At 36.7% G+C, this 26003-nt stretch overlaps 1 protein-coding gene across 1 annotated transcript; it reads right to left on the bottom strand.

The window, feature by feature from the left end:
* Positions 1–2249: 2249 nt before the first annotated feature.
* Positions 2250–25945, bottom strand: LOC139716018 (arylsulfatase-like). The gene is made up of 8 exons (XM_071627578.1): positions 25690–25945; positions 20751–20903; positions 19352–19464; positions 17843–18056; positions 16317–16481; positions 15700–15834; positions 13922–14271; positions 2250–2417 (listed from the first exon to the last, which is right to left on the bottom strand). The coding sequence occupies exons 1-8, from the start codon at positions 25943–25945 to the stop codon at positions 2250–2252; spliced, it is 1554 nt and encodes a 517-aa protein (XP_071483679.1).
* Between the last annotated feature and the right edge of the window lie 58 nt (positions 25946–26003).

Raw genomic sequence — 26003 nt, 5'->3', positions numbered from 1 at the left:
TGTACTCATTTGTATAGTGAGCGATAATACAATGGCCGGAGCCGATAGGGAAGCTCGTGTAACCGAAACCAAAACGTTGTATACACGGAAGCCATTATTCATAACACTGGAATATACAATGCATACACACATAAACTTATTTGGCTGTAAATCATAGCCTCTAACACAATTCATCCAAGGCCCCAGATTGCTTCAGTTGTAGCACGAGAGTAAAATCTTTATCAGTATACCTTTTTCTGTGAATGTCTGAAAGTTTTAAACAAAGTAAAGCAAATCAATAAAATGGAATCTAATGAAATGAAAAGGTCATAATAACGGAGCTGCGTCTTCAACCGGTATTCGGACTGCCAGTGCTCCCGGGGGGCCAATCTGTAATCATGCCGACCTAAATTAGAGGAAGCCGCTACCCACCTACGTATGTTATGATAAGAAACGATTTTTCTTCGACTTTACGCAGAAGTCGAATATTGCATAAATCGATATGTTTTTTAGCCCGTTGAGGATGGACTGATTTTGATCGACTAACGCATAGTGGACGGTATTCACTGCAAAGTTTACTACTGTGACTTGTATTGGTCTTCTACATGGTGATAGAGGTTGCATATGTGCTATACCGCAAACCGCCGTCATGCAATACAGTTTTTTTTTTCTTTACAAAGCCCAATATCATTCATGCATATAGCTCACCCCTTCGCTAATCAAGATATGTAGACTTGTTCAGTGTATTTTCCCCAGCAGTACTGTTCTAATAACGCTTGAATGCGCAACATGTTCGAACCTAGTCCTTAAATGTTTTGATTACTTTGTCAAAATTGCTTGAGTTAGCCTAACACAAGTTAAGAAACTGCTCTCTGACTCAATCGGGTCTACAGTTTATCACGTTCAATTTCTTCCAGTAATCAACTTTAACCAGAGCTGAATCATTTCCACTTGTTCTTTTGGTTTTATTTGGTTTTATTGCTGCATTTTCTCTCTCAAAGTGCAATATCAAATCAAGACAAAATGATACAGAGTATGCAAAATGAGAGAGAGGGAGAGAGAGAGAGAGAGAGAAGAAAGGCATACAAATCAATACAGTAATTTTCAATTTTCCAACTACATCACCTGTAATAACATATGGATTAAACCAACATGAGGAATATTGTATTCCTATGTGAACAAGGGAGAATGATAATAATGATAATGATGATAACAATGATAACTAATAATAATATAATGATAATAATAATAATACTAATAATAATAACGATAATAATGCGGGATAATTATAATGCGCCAATTCCACATAACTAACGTGCTCAAGGCGCAGTAGAAAAAGTGAGTTATGAAGTACAAAATCATTACACAAACTTGCACATGAAAATGAATGACACAATAATGATGATGGAAAAAATCATAATTTACAATTCTACTCGTAAACGGTTATGAATAAATGAGTCTTAAAGGAGTCAACATTCGTAACGGATAGCTTGAGGCAACTGATTCCACAGGTAAGGTACAGCATGTGCAAATGACCGATCCCCCAGGATCTCTTCGTTTTTGGAACAACCTGCAATCTACAATCGGGGACCTTGAACATCTGGGAGGATTATAAAATGAGAAATCAGTATAGCTAGGGAACCGTCATCATAAGCAGAACTTGACGTTCAAATTGGTGAGACCCTGTTTTCTGAAGTGATTTCCACTTTCCATGGAATCTAGACGATATTTTCATAACAAACCTCAGACATTTAAAGGAATAATCCAGTTCAAAAATAAGTTAGTCCAAAAAAAAAGAGTGAAATCTTACGAATTCCACAGTAGAAATTTGTCTAAAATCCAATGAAAAATAAGAAAGTTATGAAATTGTGAAGTTTGGCTTATTCCCGCAAAACAGTTCTTGTACAGCTGATATGAATATGCAAATGAGTGAGTTGATCATGTCATAACCTTACAATTTCCTATTGATTGTGTACAAGAAAAAAGGCAACAATTCAATGATGTAACCATAAAACAGAGAAAGAGAGAAAAAAAACCCCGTATGTTCCTGCAAACTATGGCACCGCATGAAGAATTGATAATCGGCGGTTGTAAATCTGGGCAAAACCTCAATAATTGGTTATCAGTCCATCGCGATTGTAGTCTGAAATCCAAAACTTCGATTCTGTTGTCGCTTTCATTTATAGCTATTATGCGCACATACACGGAAGTAAGAGTATCGAAACAAGCCTCAGCGCCGTTTACCGTGGTATACACTAACAGACTAATCACTAGTAATCCCACTCCGGTGGGGGCGGGGTGTAGTTGCAGCGGCAGTGCGGTGGGTTGCAGCACGGCACAACGCTGCGGTCTACTTCGTCGAAGAGAGGGGGCGCTACAGTCATGGTCTCCTCGTGCGCCCTCACGTGTTCGGCGACAGTCTCTACCACAAAGGCGAGCTGTGGAGAATAGAGAAAGTAAAGACGAAGTGAATGGATCACATTGCGACGATGAGGATGTACAACTCCATTCAAAAAAGTGTAGCTATTCAGAACAAAATCCATTATCGTGAGTTAAAGTTATGGTATACTAGCTTGGGGGGGGGGGGGTAAGATTTAATTTTTTTGTGAGATAATCAGTAACCACTTATGAAAATTCAAGAGCACACCCATTCTGAGAGGAATGAAAAGTTTTGAAATGGCTGAGATATCCAAAAACGAAATTAAACAAAGATGGGTTCCATCTTTTATTATGATGGCATTGGTTAGGATATCGTAACCATCTCAACACCAATTTGCATAAAAAAATGAGTATCTCATATGGTAGTGTGCTCTTTTATATCTCTTTAGAAATCCCCCCCCCCCGAAAAAACAACCCACCTTAGATAATGAAATGGTGTTTTATTATTCAATATCTTTCGCACCCCGCAAGCTGAATTACAGACATTGTTAACAAAGGTCATGTATACATTAAAAATACCCACAAAATACAATGTAGCAATGAAAATGAAAATACATAAAACAACAAAGGGTCAATCTTATTCATCTTAACCATTGCACAATTAGATTAACCTATAATACAAAACAAAGACAGATATTACAAAAACAATATATTACTGTTCTCAATGATTATTAAAAAAATAAATGTATATCAATTATTTATGCCAGTCAGTCGTACTTATTGATTAATACAGATGTTGTGTTGTCATACGGCTCAAGTCAAAACATTTTACGCAACAAAAGTAATCAGTTTATCAAAAATAATCAAAGATAGTCAGATTAACAAAGATAATCAGATAATCATACAACTCAAATCAACAAATTTAACAGAACAAAGATAATCAGTTTGATTAAAAAAAAAATCCTCACAATCTTCTCTTCGTAATATACATACAATATAAACTCACATAATGATATCAGAATACATTCAATCTATACACAGCGCAATACATCAAATCAGTCAATCAATAAAACAATATTCGCATTGCATGTGCATTATATATACGAAAATAGCACCTGATATTTGCACATCTCTCCCCCTCTTTCTCCCCTCTCTCTCTTTCTTTCTTTCTCTCTCTCTCTCTCTTCTAACTCTCATTTCACTATTACACACACTCTCACGTACAATAATACGTATATCTAACAAACAGATATATACTATTGTTTCTATAACCAACACTCTGTGTTATACTATTGCACATTTCACACCAAAATTCGATCTCACAAATAGCCAACACCAAAACGCTAAAACGTAACATTATATAGAATAAAAATCAAACCGTTTCTTAGGATAATTATATAAAAGGATACAATTATACTTTTTCAACTTGTCGCTAAGCCCTTGATCCTGTGATCCTCAACCTTTTTTATATTAAGATAAACTCTCTGACAACACATACGCATGCACATCATAATTAAAACAATATGTATATGGGTGAGAATTTTGAACGATGTACAATTGCCAATTTTCGTACCTTATGACATTCTTTTCCTTAGAACACGCCAGGATGATCTAAGAAACCAGATGTTTTCATGTCATCTCAAAGATTGGTAAATTTCCTTTCAGGAAATATATGGTTTGGTTGACTTTTGCCTGATATTTTTCATTTCACAAGGACTTAAAGCGTAAAAATACGGTAAAAACGCTATTTTCACAATAATTTTTGTTTTTCAAACTAATGATGTGCATTTTTAATGGTACGTGGCATCTAATATCTGACCATGTTCTGGATCTGACATATCATGGGTATGTACCACAAAATTATAAGAACTTTATGAGCACGAATAAAACTACAGAGAACAATTAAAATATCAAAGTCCTAAACAGACGAACGTCCGTGATGCTTTTATTTCTATCGCTGCTGCAAATTCTACTTTGTTGTCCCAACTGTAACGTATACGAAAATTTGGTGTTCCACCTAATGAACATATCCTGCAAAAATTGTACGTCTGCTGGCTGTACATGGGACGTAATATTCTTTTATGCAAAATTATACTCAGTTTTCGTCACGGACGTGCCTCCGCTATTTTCTAATAAAGATTGTAGCCCATGAAACGTTATTGATGATATTGTTCTGAGTCGTAAGCAACTAGTATCTAGCAACACGATAATATGTTTATTTTGAGTTTCTGTCCATCCTTTGTCAAATAGGAACCGAAATTATATTTTTAGACGAACCTCCAAGAAAAAAAGAACGTCCGTGATGATTAAAACGTTTTCGAGTGGGACACCATCTTGCTTTGATGGCGAAGGTGCATTTTACCTTTGGCTCTCTAGCCGAGGAGCTGCATGCCATTTTTGGAGCGGACTGAGGTTCGTCCGCAGTTTTTGGACCATGCAATTCATCAAAAACCAAGCAAATAATTAATATTTTCTCTGAAAATTCACCTCCTGATCCCCCTCTGAGCAATACATATGTTGTAAGGATGTCAAATTTCTTATAATTTGCATTGACAATACATTTTCAAATTTTTGAAAGAGTTAGGAAGGCTAGGTACTCTCTGCCGATTAGATATCCGTTCGGGAACATGACCCTAGTAGTAGAACGAACGTCCGTGATAATCCCAGAGAACGTCCGTGGCGTATGCAATCCCTCCGATAGGGATAACTTGTCCCGAAAGTGTCCTGTATTCTTTAAAACTTTTGGCTCGAATAGCGACAAATAAAGTTTTACAAAGTATAAAATGAGTTTAGAGCAGTAGTTTCAGAATTTTTAAGGCGTTATGTGATCATGATGAACAAACAATTGAAAATGTACTCACAATTTTACGCTTGTTTTCCCTCTAATTATACAAAAAAACAGCTAAACACTTAAAACAAAGTTATAGGAAAATGGAATTTTGCGTAATCTGTAATTTCTGTGCGTTTAAATTTCTTTCTAATGAGGTTCTGGAGACAATTTGTGCTGTTAGAGGTTCTGAAAGTTTCGCTCACGGACGTTCTGTCCGAGAAAGGAAATTTCTGACAATTACAAATATATCACTGCACATAAGATTAATGTTAGTTGAAAATATTACCAAATCACCGAGCCGCTCATACCCGAAAGTGAATAGCGTTCAGCACTCAATTTACCTGTAATAACAAACGGAAAACGTTTTTTTTCACGGATGTTCGTTGGTTGAATAAGTCAGTGGATTACATAGTAGGAGAAAGAGGATCAGTGCCACTTTTTAGTGACAGGTGCTCTAAGTGTTTATCTTTTGAGTATGGTAGCTGCCGTCTCAAACAGAACACATCCAGTTTTGGTCTCCATAACGGACGTTCGCTGTAATTGTCATGATATTAAATGCCTTAATTCATTCTTATTTTTCTCTTCATGACGATTTTCTCTCATTCCCTCAGTAGCCTGAACATGCTGCGACCAAACAGAAAACAAAAACAAAATAAAACAAACCAAAACAAATTCGAAAAGTGCTACGCAATCACATTCAGGATAATGACGGAAGAAGTCTGTAATGAGCATGTGTTGAATAAGAAACGGAAAAGTTTCAAAAGGACGTGGAAGCAGTTGAATGAAAATGACTGAGAAACAGAGAAGGGATCGAGCTCCAACACACAGAGAAAAGGATTGCCAGTGCACTCCCCTTATACCAAATTCCTCTGGAGAAGTTTTTGTTTGTTTGTTTATGTTTTTATTCATCGAAATGCCGTCACAAGCGAACAAAAATCATGCAGTATACAATTATTGTCCGATGAAAACACACAAATCCTCCGCTTATCATCACATGGTGTTGTTTTATACTCATCAATGAAAAGCAATATTCATTTGTAATTTTTTCCAAGATTTTTTTTTTCATTTTACATTTAAGAGACAGAGAGATCGTCAATTTGTTTGTGCTTTTGTGCTTACTTTGAAAACACATGTTAAAAAAAAGTAATGATTAAGAATAGGTTTAAGGTTGCAGTTTGATACGTTCGCTCTTCCAAAGATTCGTTACTCCGATGTCCAAAGGTTTGTTATTCCAAAATGGAAAAAAAAATGTAGTTAATTTAGGAGGTTTGTTATTAGAAATGTTCTTCGAAAAATAGATATTAAGGATCATTATATTTAGGTCCGTTCTTCTAAAAGTGGAATGGGCCTGATATTCGTTTAGGTGAAAACAGTTATTATGAGGTTTTGAAATTGGAGGATTTTAGTTGTTAACTTGTTTCTCCACATTTGGATAAGCGAACATAATTTTTCATGTTCCAATAAATAAGCCTTTCGGTTAACCTTCGGAGATTCCTATCATTTACCGAATAAAAAAGCTTCATAATTATACGAACTTTATCAAGTTTCGTATTGACAAACTGTATGAATAACGAGCCTCCGAAATGACGCGCTACAAAAGGTTTGTTATAACAAACCGTATTGTATAATATCGAAGTCACAAACATCCATCCAAGTTATATGGACTTATTGTGTCTTGTTATGACGAAACTTCGCAGTATCGAACCTATTATCATTTCTGACTAATATAATAACACAAATTCTCCTCGGTAACAGTGTGTAACACAAGGAGCAAACACAGAGGGATTTCTTCCTAACGTATTCGCTTGCCCTCCCCAGCTAAACTAGTCCAGGCTAGGCTCCATAGAAAGTGCACCTAACCTTGTTTTTCGATATATACAATGTTTTTTGATGGTTTCTTGTCAATTCGAGGGTGCTGATTCCAAATCCGATTGATGCCACTCGCGTAACCTTGAGCATTTTCGGCAAAATGCAAAAATCCAAAATGGCCGCCAGATATGCTAATTTGGCCATAATAATCCCATTTATGTCAATTTTATGACCGATTTTTTCATCAAACGTTTTAAAATTTTTGTTCCTTGAGTAATTCTATTTGCACATGCAAAAAAATTTTCATTTAATGTAGGTACATTTAGTATTTTAAGCTTATTTTCAATTCAAAATGGCCGCCATGCCTATACTCATGTACTTTATGAATGGCAAAAAAAAATATGCATAGAAATAGAAGACGAATTTGCTGTTTTTCCAGTCACATATACCTACGCTGTTATTAAGTTTTGCATGTGTAATGCAAATCTGATGAGTGCCACTTGCAACACAAGCAAACAAACAGAAAATATATTCTTTGTAATCTTATATGTTCTTCTTAATACAAAAAATCAAAATGAATGCCACTCATATACCCCTGTACAATATGAACGACAATTGTGCACGGAAATAAACAAATTTTCTCTTTTTTTTCTGTCATGCAGCAACACTGTTTATCAATTTGGGTGCTGATTAGAAATCAGAAGAAATCAGAAGGTTGTTTAGGGCTGTTTTATTTGTGATGCAATCATCCAAATCTGGTTCCTCAATCTGGATTTTTCACAAGGAATTTGGGAAAAAGCCTAACAAAACTTGAATTGATGCCAACATCACGATCGTTTATCAGGAATTATTACACATGAACATTTGATTCTTACTTGCATTGAGATGTTCAACATCATAAAATTTACTCTGATTTACTGAAGCTAAATCTCAGATGATAACACAAATGAAATTTCCAAATAACTGTCTAAAATATCGAACTACCTAAAATAACTCTAAATCTAAAAGTGATATCATACAAACTGTTCAATCCCCTCTTCCGAGAAAGAACATGAGGCAGGGCAAAGTTGAAAAGAGGGACCACCCCACTTCCTTCCCTCAAATCTCTATTAAAAAAAAAAAAAATTTTTTTCATGTTCACCCAGAGTATATGATTTGCTTGAAAATACAAATGACAAATGACCTTCTGTCTGACCTGTATAAAGTAGATCAGATTTACCACTGGTTCTGTGATGGCGTGAATTTTCACCTATTTGCTCAAGGTTGGTTAAAATGTAACAGCATGAACTTGCGTACTTGCCACTGTAAAATTGGTTACAGCTCGTTATTCCGAAGGTTCGTTATTCCGAAAGCTCTTTAATCCGAAGATTCGTTCGTCCGAAGGTTCATTTTTCCGAATTTCATTTTCGGATTAATGAATCTGCGGAATGACGAACCTTCGGAATAACGCCACAAATGTTCGGATTAACGAACCCTTTTTCATTTTCGAAGTAACGAACCTCTAGGTATAAGGGAATTTGTGTGTTTCGGATTGACGACCCTTCGGATTAACGAACCCTTTTTAATTTTCGGATTAACGAACCTCTAGGTATAGGGAATTTGTGTGTCCTTGAAATAGCGAACCTTCGGAATAACGAACAGCAGCCGTAAAATTGACACATTTTTGTGTCTGGAGATGAGTACACTGCTCTTACCTTTCCTTCAGTGATGAATTGTGGAATTATTGAATATTTACCAATGTTAGTACAATGCAGGTGATTAATGATGAATATAATGGGATGAGTCCATATTAGTCAAGGGGCTTGTTTTACACCTGTTTGCCCCCACCTCTGCTGCTGCCCAGCCCTGCCCGACCGCGACCCCTGCAATCCTGCAATTGCCTTACAAAGTACTTAGGGGTCACTGGGTGATCTTGCCATGGAAAGAAGGTAAAGACGTGGGGACTTGCTTGAGCACTCCTTTACAGAAGATCCAAAGCCCAACCTTACCAGCAACCATCCACAGAGCTATATGACAATAGACATGCTGACATTGTTGCCTAAATGTAGCCATGATAGGTGAAAGGCCTCGCTGTTCTCGCGATAGATAGATTTTACCACCAGTTTTCTCGGAGTGAATGTCTTTGCGTATGATGTCTAGGGAGGCTCTAAGATTTCTAAAGTGCTGCCTCATTCTGAAAGCAGTGCTATAACAACTTCACACTGCTTGTCCTTAAATTTCAGCACTTGCAACTTCAGGATGTCGCAGACCAACTGACTTAGGACTCTGAATGATGGCCTCCTCCAGGGTGGCTATAAACTAACTCCACTCCTTTTAACAGGGTGACATGATAATCACTTCATGAAGGAAGTTTGCTCGTACAGATGATCTTACCCTTACGTCTCACAGAAGGTCCTTAGATGACATTAGCCGAGTACTGACCCATCTCAAGACAATAGAGGAGTAATTCTCCTTCTGGAGACTTTGCCTCAACCTTTACAAGATTACCATTAGGCCCATGCCTTCCATCTTAGCAACCATCTTGCCAACAATATATGTTCAAGGTAGCCTTCTGTGGCAGGCATAGGCTAAGGAAGTCTACCCTCCTTAACTGGTGCTCAATCACTCTCCCTCCTTACGCTGGAAGGAAAGGATGGCAAGTGTCCCCAGTGCCGTCTACGCATACCCTGATCTTGGCTACCAATCATGATAACCTGATAACCTGACCTGGGGGCATTTCATGAAGCGTTTTGTCTGACAGATTTGTTCTCAGCCAATCAGATGCAATGGTTTTTAGGCTTATAACAGTTTGTCATATAATTATATCTGACAAAGCGCTTCAGGAAATGCCTCCCCCTCCCCCCTCCCCCCCCCCCCCCCGAGGAACCTGCCATCAATGTGTCTGAAATCCCACAAGCCAATCTAGATCTCCCTCCCCCTCTCCCCATCACTGACAGCTTTGACCCCCAAACCGGGTGGTGCAGATGCTGGTCTGAGGCCATGGACCATCCAAGTGACCTACAATACTGTCTCTGGCATGGCAACAAAGCCAGACGGCTTCAACGGGCTTTCATACTGGTCCTATGGCAAATAATCACCCTCTAACCCTTGAGGAAGTCATGGAAGTGCTGAACATCATCAGATGTGGTTGCAACTAAGGCAATCGCAGGACTGATATGCATCTTTAGCCCTAGAATCCTGCAGATTTGGGGCTGATGTTGCCTGCTGCCAAACATCAAATTAAAGAGATCTTTGAAGACAATAAAAAAAGAACAGTTTTGGTTATAAGACGAGAATGAATGACCTCATGATGTCAAAGTATAATATAATAAACACGTGGGAAGTGTGACAGAACTGAAAGAGGTACTTCACATTGGTCCTTGGTTTTGAATAGTTTGAAAGGTATTGCGTTTGGACAGTTTTGTTTATACCTTCACCAGTGTTTGTTGTTGTTTGAATTCAAGAAGAAAATCAAGTTTGCTCGATAACATCAAGGCGGTACTCTTAAATTATATCATATAAAAGTGATGGAAGTTATGATCCATTTCAAACTTACCACAGGACCCCCCCCCCCCCCCCATTCCTTGCACCTTTTCTGTACCCTATTAATAATGGTTTCAGTGAAATACATGTTAGAAGCCTTGCTTTCTAGCTTCCCCTCCACTTTCAACATTATTTGATAAATACCATGTATCTAGGGTGTTAATATTGTGTGAGTATTACATTTTTATATGCAACCTGCATGCAGAACAGGATGGTATATTGATTTTTTTTTTGCGTGATGTGTAGTGCACTTATATTCTTTGATGAAACAAAATAAAAGATAAGAAATTGTGTTAAACATTGTAAGGGTTACCATTCATAATTCCTAGTAATAATCCTAATTTATGTGGTAAATAAGGACTTTTGCATCACTAAAGAATAACTTTTTGTTAAGAACATCCTTCAGATATATGATCAGCATTAGATCTTAATAAATAATGTAGCTGGATGTCAGAAAAAAAGAAACACCCAGCAAATTGGCTTTCTATTTCCACATATATTTTTGCCATTCATATTGTACAGAATAAGAGTGACGACCATTTTGAAGTATAAAAATACATATAAGGCCCTATATATTGTAAGTGGCACCCAATATATTTGCGTTGCACACGCAACACTTTATAACAGCGTAGGTACGGGACTGGAAATACTGTAAATTTGTTCTATATATTTCCATGCATTTTTTTTACCATTTGTATTGTACATGATCATAGGAATGGCGGCCATTTTGAATTGAAAATGAGCTTTAAATACCAAAAAAACCTATATGAAATGAAAATTCTCTTGCAAATACAGATGGAGTAACTCTAGGAAAGGAAATGTACAAAGTTTGGCGGAATAATTCGTAATAGAATGCGCCTTATTCTGATTATCACGGCCAAATTAGCATATTTGGCGGCCATTTTGGATTTTTGCATTTTGCCGAAAATGCTCAAGGTTACGCGAGTGGCATCAATCGGATTTGGAATCAGCACCCTCGAATTGACAAGAAACCATCAAAAAACATTGTATATATCAAAAAACAAGGTTAGGTGCCTTCTAGCCTGGACTAAACTTCATATTTCTATAACGGAGCACATTTCTGTTGTTTTTCTATATTAATTCTTTGTCATGATTTTAGCTGTGATCATGTTCGTTATATAAAAAGCAAATTTTGCGTTGTAGACTTTATATAGCAAGTTTAGGACCTGAATCTTTACTTCATGATAACGAAATTTTGATAAATATATTCGTTCTCAAGGATGGAACTATACGTCACTGAGATTACACGTACGTTTGTACGTTCATTTACGAGAGATGGAAAAATTGTTTTCTTTGATTCCTCAGTATGAGAAGATAAACAAGCTTTTATAATTGAGAATTGGTAATATCTATCCAGGATTTTGCAGAGGAGTTTGTTCTCGACATGAAATTGCTGTTTGTTGTGAGTAGAATGCGTTTCCAACTCAAGAGAGCTGCATTGTTCAATGTCTTGTTTGTTCCGAACGTCCGTGAGCTACATCCGAACCTCCGTGATGAAAACTATGCTATGTTTGTTGGGTTATAGAGACTGCCCAGATGAGATACATCTTAAAAAGGTATATTATTATTTGGGAGTGAGGATTGAAGTATGGGATAGTGAAATAAGAGGTGAAAATATTGAGTTTCTGTAAAATGCGCGTAAAGTTAAGAAAGTGTTTAGCGGAAGAGCAATATTTCCACAGAAATGACGAATTTAGTTAAATCATCAGTTGTCTACCATTACGTACAGGTTAAGAGTACAAGCTTAATATTCTGCAATCACGTACACATGTCCCTTAAAATATTTCGTTAGGATTTTGAACTGAATCAGATCTTTGGAAACTATGTTAAATGGTATTCAAATGTATGTGCAGTTCTATTCCTCACGGACGTTCGCTGCTCTGGACATGGTAAACTTCAGCGGTGAATAAAAACTTGTTCCTCTGGGAAAATCCTAGTATAATTGGGTTCATATTAAAGCTTGAGTTATACTCTTTCAGGTAAGATGAATAATTTGGTGAATTTCCTACTTTTTGAATTTTGCCTTGTTTTGGCTCAATTGTACATCGTTCAAAATTCTGACCCATATATATACTTTCAAAAATTGCATCTTTACATGATGAGGGAAATAGTGAATGCTCTGTGGCACTTTATGAAGGAGACATAAAACAAAACAAAGAAACAAAGAAACAAAACACTGTACTATTCATTGATAAATGTATGAGGTAGGGAATAGCACTATTTACAAGCATTTTATTTGAAACCGTTTTAAGAAAGTCTGATATTTGCACATCTATCTCCCTCTCTCTCTCTCTCTCTCCACCTCTCCCCCTCTCTCTCTCTCTCTCTCTCTCTCCTAACTCTCCTTCTACGTATACACACACTCTCTCGTACATCTAACCAGCAAATAGACACTATTGTATGTAACTAACACTCTGAATATTATTGCACATTTTTGTACCAGAATTTGATCTCACGTAATAAAACACCACCAAAACACTGAAAGATAACATTATAAAATATTTTGAGCCGTGTCCGACAATAATGATATAAAAAGGATACAATTAGGCATATATTTTTTTCAACTTGTCATTAAACCCTGTGGTCCAGAATCTTTTTTTATATTGATGGTATACTCTCTGGAAACACAAACCATGCACATAATAATTTGCATAATGAGGGAAATAATAAATACTCTGTGGCACTTTATGGAGGAGACATAAAACAAAACAAACAAACAAAACAAAACTACGCTATTCATTTAATAAGTGTATGAGGTAGGGAATGGCAATACTTTGAAACCGTTTTGTTTTGCAGTTAAATTGTTGATATCTATGTCTTTTACGTAGGCTGTAGTTCACATTCTGAGTAGTAGGAATCCAATTACTACACAATGGGTTTCTGACTATTTTGGTAGCAAAATCTAGGCAAAGCTTTTTTCGCCTGTTTCTGAGCAGATCCAAGGAACAACTTTCAAGTGCTTCATAATACGTGGTATAATTGTCGCCTAGTATTATCCTGCAACTCTCACAAAAAAATTTAAAACCAGAATCCCCATCTCAATCAATCTGCATCATCAATTCAAGGTTTGCAATGTCAGCTTAAAACACATTACAAGAGGTTTCAACCAACTGCATATTGGAACCAAAAACAAAAATAATAACGATTATAACAGCAAATACATCAATTTAACTTTTAATCAGATAAAAACGTAGCGTATTACTGTTATTGTTTGGAAGCTCATAATCTGCAAGGAACACTTTCAGGACATGCTCTTGAGTATTCTATCTAGCGTAATACGTTAGTCTGCATGGTATTGAGATTGTATCGGTTTCATCAAATCGCAGGCTGACAAATCGGTAATAAAGAGGGAAAGTGAAAATGTTATTGTGTTTGACTTACTCCTGGAGTCTCCGTGATATTCAAAGCATAGATTTCAGACGGATCTTTCTCCACATCGAATACGAGGGGCGGGTCATGATCGCTAATGCAGTCACCACGACAGTTTACACAGTCTAAATAGAACTGTCCCGTGGCTTCGCCGCCATTGCCGCACACCCCGTCAATTGCGAAGAAGCTGGGCGTTCTCAGCCGATGCGTATGGAAGTGAAGTTTGTAATTCCCGTAGCGCACGGCCATCAGGCGATCAGCACAATAGAAAAAGAGAGCGCCATGCGGACTGGCGGCACCATAAAGGAGAGTGTCCCGGATGTTCAACCCGTCGTAGGCGCGGTCTGTTGGCATGGTACCACCTGGCAAGTTAGGAAAGGGAGACAAGTTTGTTTTTTTGCCCCATCAAATTTCAAGCTCAAGACATCATTTTCCTTCTAGATTGGTCTTTTTTTAAACAGTTTGTTTGTAACTGCTCAGCCCCGGCATTACGCTCACCACCTATACAAGAAAAGACAACAACGAGGTAGCTTACATTTCCGCCAAATAAATTATTGAACATCCATTACAAACGCTGCCTCGCTTCATATCCAGACAATCAATAGTATTCTGTTTCAGTAGCTGAGCAAGGCACATTATTCCATTGTTTCGACCTCCCAGAAGTGTCCCATCGTTATTGGACGATAACTTCCATCCGTTCTGAACCTATACCTGGGATATGTTCTCCACTCAGTCGCACAAAATCCAAACTTCACATTAGTTCTTTGATCATGGCACTGAAGTCGTTCTCTCGTTGTGTCCTTTATGGTCAAACTGGAACTTCTATGAACCATTATGATGCAAAATCTAATTCAGACTTAAGAAAACAAAGTGGGTGGAACAGAAAACGTTATTGAAAATATTTGGAACTATGATATGTCAACAAGAAAATTACGTTTATCCTTCTTACTCAGACCTAAATGGTATTACTTCTTTCCCTCAATGAGAACAAAACTACAAGATGTATGCGGGAAGGTACCCACGTTTTTAGCGCCCAAAACGCTATGATGATTTTCATGGTCATAACTGCATGTTCCTGCATTCAAACTTCTTGTATAATGTCAAGGCTAGCCACCACTATCTGGTGAGGACCACCAGCAACGGGGAAACAGGTCCGCATTAGGACAGGCCGTACTATTCATTTCATTTCATTTCATTTCATTTATTTCCACATCCTGATAAAAAGCATTAATACAAAGGATACTAGGAACGATACATACACAGTATAACATTGGAACAAAAGAGGAAATGTTGAACCTATTACAATTACACAACAGACAAACACAACATAAAGCAATCATTTCAGTTTGTGGGGGGATCAACATAGACCATTGGTCTTTCTACGGCTGATCCCAAAGTATCCTTTTTTTTTACACATTTTGCCCAATTTTTTGACGTCAATGCTTAATAAAAAATGAAATTCAAATTTGGACATGTCGAAAATCTTTTATCCGGAGGAGAAAATATTCTCTATGCGTCTCCCCCCCCCCCCCCCTTACACATGCCTGTCTGGAACTTTCCAGATTGGTTACTTGGCTTCATCCGTGGCATAATTTCCAATTTACTCAATATCTGCTTTCTCCACTCTCATAACAAAATTATTGTTACTAGTCAGATTTTGATCATCATGTTCTCAAAAGATAACTGATTCTTAAAGAAAAAGTTGTAGACAAAGAGTAGGCAAAGGTCAGTTTCGTTTTAATTTTACTGTAGCAGTATTATTACCATCACCATTGACTTGAATAACTCACCTGTAAGGTTGACAAATGTAGGAAAGAGGTCGAGACTGGTGATCACTTCTCGTGAGACTCCGGGCTTTATGACTCCAGGCCAGTACGTAATGAATGGAACACGGACACCACCCTCCCATGAGTTAGTCTTGTAACCTGTCAAAGTGGACAAAGTAAATTCAGTTTTTTGTTGTTTTTGTTTTTTTTTTTCTGGTAAGAATTGGGCCCAAACATCATAACATGGAATAGAATTAACAGCACCCAATACGCCACTACAAGTGGAAGCAACGCCAAAAACTAAAGCAACATTTTTTTGGCGATAATAATAATGATGAAAATACATGTAGCTCTAACGTTCGCGCATATACTAGCACGCAGACGCACGCACACACACGCACACACATATACACGACAGACAGAGATAGAAGTAAGAGATGTCATGTAGACAGATAATCGAATCACTACAGTTTGTTTGTCTTTATCATTCTTATCACACATTGTATAACATGGGCGTGCAAATGTGAGTGCAATAATTTCGTGTTTTATCATGATGTGGTTACAAGTGTTACTGATGTATGCGCGTTTGTCAGTGGTTATGAAAATGTTTACATGTCTGAATTATTGTGAGTTGCACTTACCACTTAGAATGCCAGCGTTCCCTCCCTCCGCGCAGAATTCCGCTTGTGGACCGTGATCAGAATGAAAGATAACAAGCGTGTTCTTGTGGATTCTCAGCCTTTTGAGGGCGCTATTGACTTCACTCACAGCCCAGTTCATCTCATTTAGGTTATCACCGATTCGGCCTGAAAACATAATAATTAATACCACAGGAACGCATCAGACCCAGATATTTAATGTATACGGACTTGGAGCTCTCTACCATTCTTTTTCAGCCGAGAGCATGCATCTTCTTCATTTTTTTTATATGTCTTTTTTTTTCAATTACTTATTTCATTTCAATTAACAAGTGTTCAAACATTTGCTTCAAACATAGTCGTGATGCACATGCATACCAACATCTTGATACATGCATATGAAGAGATGCACAGAGCAGAGTGAAAAAAAAAACAATATTACTCAGACAAATCACATTTTGTAATTCATAATCCTGTCGGCATGACAGACATAAATCGAAGAAAGTAACGTGAATTAGACATGAATCTAAATAAAATTTAAATATAGATGAGATAAGGGAATCGTATGCTTGATTGAGGCTTTGAAGAAAAGAGGCTAAATACTTTCAGTCATTGAAGCCTTCATCAATGGATTTGAACTTTAAGAACTGCGCAAATTAAGATTTGAAGCAATCAGTGACACAAATACATTCATGATTGCAATCTTTTGTAAGATAATAGATAATAAATGCATAAATGGAAAATAGATGTGACGGAAATATGTGGCGTAACACGAATGGATAGAATAAGGAACACCATTATAAAAGGAACCAATTAAATGCAACAAGAACGGTAATAGAATCTGCCAAAGAAGATTACGATATTTTGGACAGCTCACACTTATGCCGGTAACAGGCCTTCCTAAATTAGCAATGGAGGGAAGAATGTCTGGTCAGATACCACAAGGAAGACAACCCAAGAGATGGACAGACTGTAAAAACAGACTGTAGGAGCAAAAACATAATTATGCTCACTAGTAGAACCCAGCCATCTAGCCAGCAACCGCCAAGAATGGAAGGACATCATGATGGGGATGCCACCACTCAACCCTTTGTTGGAGTAAAAGGTATAGGCCAAGGTAGGTCAAGGAAACTAGAATAACTCATATGAGGATATTTTGGAGATTTTTTTTTTTTTTTGAACAGGACATTTAGCTAGCAGGAAGGGGAAAATGATACAGGCCACGACTACGCCCGCCATTATTATGATTGCAACCACTGCCATGTAAGTAGAACCACTACCATACATCTACCACTGCCACCACCACCACCACCGATTACCACATTTAGCGCTTTACTGCTACTACATCTAACAACGCCATCCTTATCACTACCACCACTTCGATAGCTTACACTACCACTGACACGTCAACTAACTCTACCACGCCACTATTAACTACCATCACTACCACCACCATCACCACCACCACCACCGCTGCCACAACTACTGTAGCACCACGGCACCACTACCAGAACAAACCTTGGCATTACCTCTCCTGGAGGACAGGTGGAAACGAGGATTGACCCTGAGGGGCACGTGGGGTTGGAAGAGGGCCATGTAGAAGAAGAAGGGACGCCGCTTGTTCCTCTCGAAAAAGCCTACGGCATCCTGCACCATCATGTCCGTCAGGTTGTCGTGTCTGAAAGGTTGCGAGACGATGTGGTCTCCGCGGTAGATGAAGCAGCGTTCTACTGCGGGCTCCCGCTTTGGAAACAACGAACCATGAGACGTTAAGCAGCCAGAGAAATCAAACACATGATTCACTATTTTAAGCGCTTAAAAGAGGAACCGACGGGACAGTGCTCAGATTATTTCGATTCCAGGACTTTGCTCATTATTTTTTTATTAACCGATAAATGTGAATTTCGATAACAATATCTAGAATACCAGTAATCATAATGACAATACCAAACAGCACGCTTTTGACGATACAGTCATGTAAAACATAATTTATGGAAAGCAATGCCAATGTTATCAAAGATACTGATACTAATTCTTATATATATTAGACTAAATTCGCAATGTGTATAGCTGTTACATAGTTTTGACTTTTAATATCAACTTAACTGTCCTTAAAAAGGATTATTTTAACCCCCCCTCCAATATTTAGATATGTCATCGAGTTGACCTTCGTGCAAGATGGTGGCATTATCAATACAGAATGTGTTGACTTTCAGTCTCGATAAAATGAGGTCACACTCACACCAATTATGTTAAAGTCACTCAAAAGTCTTGGATAGTTATCACTTAAAATGTCTGTGCATAACGTCATGGAGGTATAATTATGTAGTTAACTGCTATAAAAGGGATGATTACAAACAATACAAATGACAGCCTTTTCTCCATTAGCACTAATTGTCCAGGGGCACCTTAATGTTCCTACAAAATTTAGAATTTGAGTAAAAACAGACAAAAAGAACATCCTAAAACAATAACATCAAACATCTTTTCCAAAGAATTCAAATTGGCCAGGTATCTAACTGAAGATTAAGATGTGGAACACAGCAAACCAAACACCTATTGGGTGCAACGACTAACATCATTTTTACGCACACCTTTTAGTCTTAATCATCAATTCAATTCAGTTAAATTTGGCTTTTATTTCCATTCCAAAGAAAAGCAATACAATAACAAAGTATACATTAATGAATAATTTAGTGTTACCAATTTGTTACAAATTTGAATGTTTTCTACAATTACATTATTATGACTGTCATCATTTTCATTATTGTCTTTATTATTAATTTTTTCATTGCTATTATCCTGTTATTAGTGTTATTATCATTATTATTCTTATTATTATTTTCATTAACATCATGATAATGTGAAGGAATGAAGAGAAACAATGCCTAAATTGCAATGAAAATAAGATGTCAATAAGGTAGAGGAGATTGATATAATGCAGATGAGCTTATACAACTTATATCATTCGAAAAATGTTGCATTTCTTACGTTATTAGAATAAAGTCTTTACTCCATGTGCAAGCGTCAGTACTTACTATTGTTTCTTCACATTTGTGATTGTTCGTGTTGGGATGGTTGATACCAACGAAGTCGAAACCGTGATTGGAGGGCAGGTAATACCCGTCCATGTTGGGTGTTCGGTTGATGCCTGCAAGGGACGATCAAAGAGGAAAGCAGGTTTTATCTCTTTCGTCACTTTGATAATCATAGTGCAAAGAACTGCATTTACGAAAGGGTACATAGTGTTCTTCCGTCGTTTAGTGGACGAACAAGTGGTGACGGCAATTTGGAAAGTTACGTTCGTGCGTAATACGCCGCATCCTCATACAAAAAAGCCCCCCCCCCAAAAAAAAAAAAAAATATAATAATAATAATAATAATAATGATAATACTAATAATAATAATAAAAAGAAGAGTTTTTTTTTTTGGTTAAACCCATATTCCTCTTTGTAGAATCAGTGGGTTAGAACCGTAGTTGAAATTGTATAGCTGATTCAATTTTTCGAAGTTTGCGTATTGTTATTTCGACTTTATTACTCCACAATTATTTCATACTCTTCTCAGTTTACTTTGTTCTGCTTATGTAACTTTATTCTCCGTTACCAAGAATAGTGAAATGTCTGTGTTCTTTTCGAAACAATGAAATGAAAACTTGAATTGAAATTGAATTTGAAAACAAATTCCAGTGAGGCAAATAACTCATGAGCAGGACTTAAGATGCAAATCAGAGTAGGCCTACCAATCTACTAGAAGGGGAGATGAAGGAGAAGGGTCCGCGAAAAGAAAACAGAGAGGAAAAGCAGAACATTAAGGAAAGAGAGAAGGGGAAGAAGACGAAGAAGAAGAAAAAAGAAAGAAGAAGAGCGGAACAGACTGGAGAAAAGAGAAGGGGGCAAAACAAAGGATACACTGAGAAAGGGAAGGAGATGGGGCAGATGAAGGAGGGAAAAAAAGACAGACAAAGGAAACAACTCAAGTTGCCATATGGACCGTAAACAATTCAATGATCATCTCAAAGGGTGTATGCAGTTCTGGTCGAAGTGATGATTTAGCTTTGAACGTTTTGCGAGATATTCAGAAACCACTCTATGAGATTTCAAAGAGCATGCAATTCTAAGGGGTATCGAAAGTTTATTTGATGAAAATCGGTTTCGAAATGGCTGAGATATCCAAAAAAAAAAAAAAGAAGTGAAACAAAGAGATCATAATAAAAGGCGTGGCCTGTCGCCTTTCAATGTTATAACTTTTTTTTGGATATCTCAGCCATTATTTTGAAAACCAATTTTCATCAAATAAACATTGAATCCTTCATAAAATTATATGCTCTTTCATATTTCATGAGAGAGAGGTTTCTCATTATCTTACTTAGGAATGTTCAAAACATTAATCCCCATCTCAAAATGTAAAGTATAACAATACCTCAATGCGTCTTACCAAGGTGCCATTTCCCGACCATGCCTGTTGTGTAACCGGCTGATTTGAGAGCTTCCGGTACGATAATCTCGGAGCGATTCAGCCCGTTGGGGTTGAAGGGGAGGAGCACACGCTTCTTCGACCCGTACATCCCTAGGCGAGCAGGATAGCGACCTTCAGTGCGGTAGCAAGAATTTCAGGCAGAGGACTTCACCATCAAAAAGAGGTAACCACCATATTGGTCACATTTGGAAATGTTATCATTACAAGGCCCTTCTTTGATAACTGCCGATTGTGTATGTATAATGGTCCATCAGTGTCCATAAAAGGGGACAAAGGGGGGAAATCTATTTGGAGAATGTCTTTACACAATCAATTTTAATCCGACTTATGAAAAGTTATCAGTTTTGACTCGCACAATAGGCTTAGGTTTCAACTTTTCAGTATTTTCATATTTGTAAATCATGTGACATTAGAGAGTCTTGCAATACTGGCGTTGGGACTTGGCGATATTTTCCCCTCTCTCTACAGTCAATTATACTTCCTTACATCCGTTCAGTAGCAGTCTTATCTCTGAGATCATTGCGATATTTTATCATTCCATTGTGTTTGTTCAACCTGGAGATAAAGATTTGTTATCGCAAAATGGATTAAGCGTCATTCTAAACATTTTAAAGCAAGTCTTTATATCTTTACATGGGACAAAATATGACATTTTCGGCGAGGAATTATCTTGAATTCAATTCAATTCAATTCAATTCAGTTTGATTAAATTTAATGATTTTCTTTATTTCCATAATCATAAAGTAATAAAAAGCAATATACATAACGCTTACATAAGTACATAATGTTTCAAGGAACTTTGAATCACATGTAGTTTCAACAAAGCATGGATACATAAATAAGCAAGTAAGGAATAAGAACTACATTTTCAGAAAAAAATGACTTTGAATGGACAAGAACGAAAGCAGGGATGGAACAGGCATGAAAACAAACTAAAATAGGCATAACAAAGAAAGGAGAAGAAACAAAGACGAGTGGTCTACGATTCGGTTTACCGGAAAGGTCACCAATGTTTGGGTAGAAACTTGAAATTCAATTAAAATTTTACATGCAATAAAACAGAAACTTTTAACATTTACAAAATATTTCTCATTAATAATTTATCTATTTATTCTATTTCATGAAGAGGACAAAAGAAATTATTTCTTTTATTTACTTGTTTGTTTTTAGTGAGGATGACAATTTTTTTTCAGTTTTGATTTAAAGGAAAGAGCAGTCAGATTGTTGTGGAGGCTCATCAAGAACCTAAGGCCAGTGAAAACGAATTTATTTCGGGTGATAATGGTTCGTAATAATGGTAAATGATACGGCACGTCGAGTAGGATAATTGTGTGCCGCATCGTTGCGACAAAAGATTTGATCAAATATTTATGGTGAATTCATATACATTTATTTCTAAACCTTCATTGACCCATCAGCTGAAATAAATATAAATAATTCATCTTCAATGATGTATTATCACAAAACAAATTTTCATTATGAGCGGACTCAAGTTGATGATTACTCTCAAAGATTTGTTTTTCTTGCAGTAACACATTTTTTTTTTCTGAAAGAAATTGATGCTAAACACAATAAGCACACTAAGCACACTAAAATTCCTTATTTCAAATGTTACCCTGCATCACAAAACCAACAAAAAGTCGCCAGGAATGGATTTTTAGTTAAGAACAGATTCTGAAAGACCAGACTCTAAGATTTAAAATGATGTATGACTCAATTTTAATGGACTATCCTAACCCAAGAAATATTGGAAAGAAAGCACACACTCTGGAAAAGTGTGAACTGAGAAAATGGGCTCTGAAGTATAGAGTCTATTCAAGCGCTTAATCTTTACCAAACCGTGCTAGCTGTGTGATGAATGGGACAAGAAAAAAGATGGAAAGCACCGAAGCAACAACAATGAAGGAATTATCAGATTAAGCAGAATTAACAATGCTCCATTAACACATTCATTACAGGGATTCAATGCCAACTTTCAAAGCAGTAACATTAGCCATTCAGAAGTTGTGAGAGTTGAAAGTGAAGAGTGTGCAAATGATTTTTTCATTTTATGATCCAAAACTTAGCAGTAACGTACAAGAAAGAAAACTCTTTCAGAAACTATGGAAAACCCAAGATTGAATTGGTTGACCCGTTTCACCTATTTTGAGTCCTCGTGTAAAATCAACGCGTGCGACTTTTTGTTGAATGTTGGATGCACGGTCGCAAATACGGTAAAATAGAACTGAAGTAAAGCATAGATAATGTGGAAGATCGTTGGGAAATTATCAAAGTCCATTAATTACATCTATATTTTGTGAAATTGTTTCAGTTATAACATTAACATGATCTTTCGATGCAAGTCTGTTATTCACACAAATACCAAGATATTTCGTACTATTGAGTTGTTTAAGAGAAACTGTATCAATAAATATGTCACCAGGCAGTATTTCTATTGACTTAATGAAAATCATAAATTTAGATTTAGCGATATTAAGGGAAAGTTTATTGCCTTGATCCAATGTAAAACTTCTATTAATTATGTGTTTAGGTCACGTAGGAGAATATAAGGATCAGGGTGAGCGAAAAAAAAACCCAGATTAGAATCATCTGATAAGCGATAATAGTTACGATGATTTGTGAAATTTATTAATTCAAATTATAAAGAGTAGTGGTTCTTGTGGAACACCGCATTTATATCTAATATTTGAGAATAAATGTTGTTAAAAGTCACACATAGTTTTCTGTTAGATGGGTAGCTTCTGAACCACTCTAAGGCCTTCCCACGAATCCCATAGTGATATAATCTACTGAGAAATATTTCATGATTGATCTTTTTCTAAGGACGTGGAGAAGTCCAGGAAGATACCTGCCATATGAAAAACCAATCTAATGCTTATGTCGCTTCTTCTACAAACGAAAGTAGAGCATGTGATGTGCTATGGTTTTCACGAAAACCAAATTGTGAATCAGTAAATATATGATTTTCCTGGCAATATCTAGATGTTCTAACATACAAATGATTCTTTCTAAAACCTTTGACATACTTGCGAGTAGTTACACGGGCCGGTAATTGTTCACATCACTTGAATCCCCCCCCCCTTTTTTTGAACACTGGAACAACCTTAGCTATTTTCATATTGTCGGGTACAACACCAGTCGAGGTAGATAAATCAAAAATATGGACAAGGGGATTAACGACATAAACAATAATACTTTTCAGTAAACAGATATCGATACCATCAAAACCAGAAACCATCACTTTTCTTACCATAAAGATTACATAAAATTTTAAAAACTTCTTCCCTATGAGTTGATACTAAAAATGCTGAATTGGGGTTAGACGCACCTTATAAGTCATCGACTATTGTTTGCACCGGTTGAACATTCCGCGCTACATTTGTACCAATTTAAGATAAATACTCACTAAATATTTCAGCTATATTAATGGACTTCTTAACTGATAACATTACCCCATCTTATTTTTGAAATCTTCAAAGTATTTTCAGGTATATTCATTGCATCTTTAACACATTTCCATGTATTTTTATGTCATTCGTAAATTCGTAAGTTGGTTTGTATATTTCCTGCTTGTATTCGAAGAACTTTTCTAAGAATGTTTTTATAATTAACATATTTCAATTCAGTTTGCTCAGTAGAATTATGCTTATACCTATAAAAGATATTTTTTGATCAATTGATCTTTTTAACAGCAAATTTATAATCCAAAGAAGACTCGAAATTTGATAATCATTTTATAATCTTATATATTGGAATATTAATATGTCGATTCAACTTCATTTTTGAATAAGATTATGAAATGATAAATTTGGAAAATCAAATTAAGGAAGGTATATGAATTAATGGAGTGTTGTGAAATCCATGTCTCGGTTAAAGTAATGGCCGAACAATATGTCGTTTGATTTTTCTGAAGAAAAGTTGTAAATTATCAATGTTATTTTAAATATAAATTTAATTTATTAATACTTCTTATATCTAGAAGTAAAAGCATAACAGTTTCAACTGATTCAATATTTTGTTGTTTAAACTAATTTTCTGTTGGATAATAACAAGATGGACGTTGGATACAGTAATCTTGGCCACAATTATAATCCAATTCGGATGCGATGTTAGCTGTTGTTGAAATAAAATCTTAAAGCTGGAGAATTCATGATGCGTTTCAGTTGTAGTGGGATACTGCCTGACTATGTCAAAAAAAATCAATCACTATCTTTATTAAATTAAATAGAAAAATTTAGGGCTAAAGCCGTGATTATCCATAACATTCCATCGGTGCAAATTCGATGAGCTAAGATGTAAACTTAATGACAGACACAGCAAAGGAACGACAACTTGATGACCCAAGACATGTAACAGAGCGCAAACAACAAACAGAATGCCTCACGCCAGGTGCTAAAGTATAGTGGTATAAGGAAGTAGCGTAGATAAAGACATAGATAAATTTTTAAAGTAATGACTCAAAATGTCCCATGTTGTCATATTATTTTCACAGCCTTTTGGAGCTTTAATCGCAAATATCTTAAATTCACAAGACTTGAGTTTGCTCATTTTGAAATAAAACTCTTTGGCCCGAATTCACGAAGGTAATTGTGAAATCTTGTCGATGGTTTAAACCATGGACAGAGACCGTCATTTTTATTTTTCTATGGGGCGCCAAATGTCGCATGGCCTATTTCATTACGGAATTAGTCATTTCGTAACGACATAACAATATTTTGTCGACGAAATGATTATTTCGTTAAGGTTATTTCGGCCACGAAATGACTGATTTCGTAACGACATAGGCCATGCGATACTTGGCGCTCCATACAAATTGTCCATGTCGTTAACAAAATGGTCATTTTTTGTCGACGACGTCGTGAATTGGCTTAGGATTAATTCCCGCTTCAAAACTTGCCTGTCAGAAATGCAGCTCTGCTTGGAGTGCAGAGAGTGTCGGGTACGTATGCCTGGGTGAACCGTAAGCCCTTCTGTGCCATGGCGTCGACTCCTCCGTACTCCTGGGTCGGGTGACCGTAGGACGCGAGGTCCCCGTAGCCGAGATCGTCGGCCACGATCCAGACGATGTTTGGCTTGTCAAACACGTCCCGTTTGTGCGCTGCTGCTTGAAGCGTCACCAAGCAAGCGTAGACGAGAATACGCAGTACACTCATAGTGGTGGATGTCTTAAGCATAAAAAAACTTAAAATGTCAGTTAATGTTAATGGTCCC

This window comes from Diadema antillarum, unplaced genomic scaffold, assembly GCF_040938485.1.
Source record: "Diadema antillarum isolate AM-2024a unplaced genomic scaffold, OU_Dant_1.0 scf00000006, whole genome shotgun sequence".
Classification (NCBI taxonomy): Eukaryota; Metazoa; Echinodermata; class Echinoidea; order Diadematoida; family Diadematidae; genus Diadema; species Diadema antillarum.
This window is presented reverse-complemented; position numbering and strand designations above follow the sequence as displayed.

Excerpts from the sequence above, each read along its gene's own strand:
- LOC139716018 (XM_071627578.1), bottom strand. The coding sequence starts at position 25,945 with ATGAGTGTACTGCGTATTCTCGTCTACGCTTGCTTGGTGACGCTTCAA. Across the intron at positions 19,465-20,750 it reads GGTCGGGAAATGGCACCTTG|GCATCAACCGAACACCCAAC; the intron begins GTAAGACGCATT and ends CGTCCCTTGCAG. Across the intron at positions 16,482-17,842 it reads CCACCTGTCCTCCAGGAGAG|GCCGAATCGGTGATAACCTA; the intron begins GTAATGCCAAGG and ends TTATGTTTTCAG.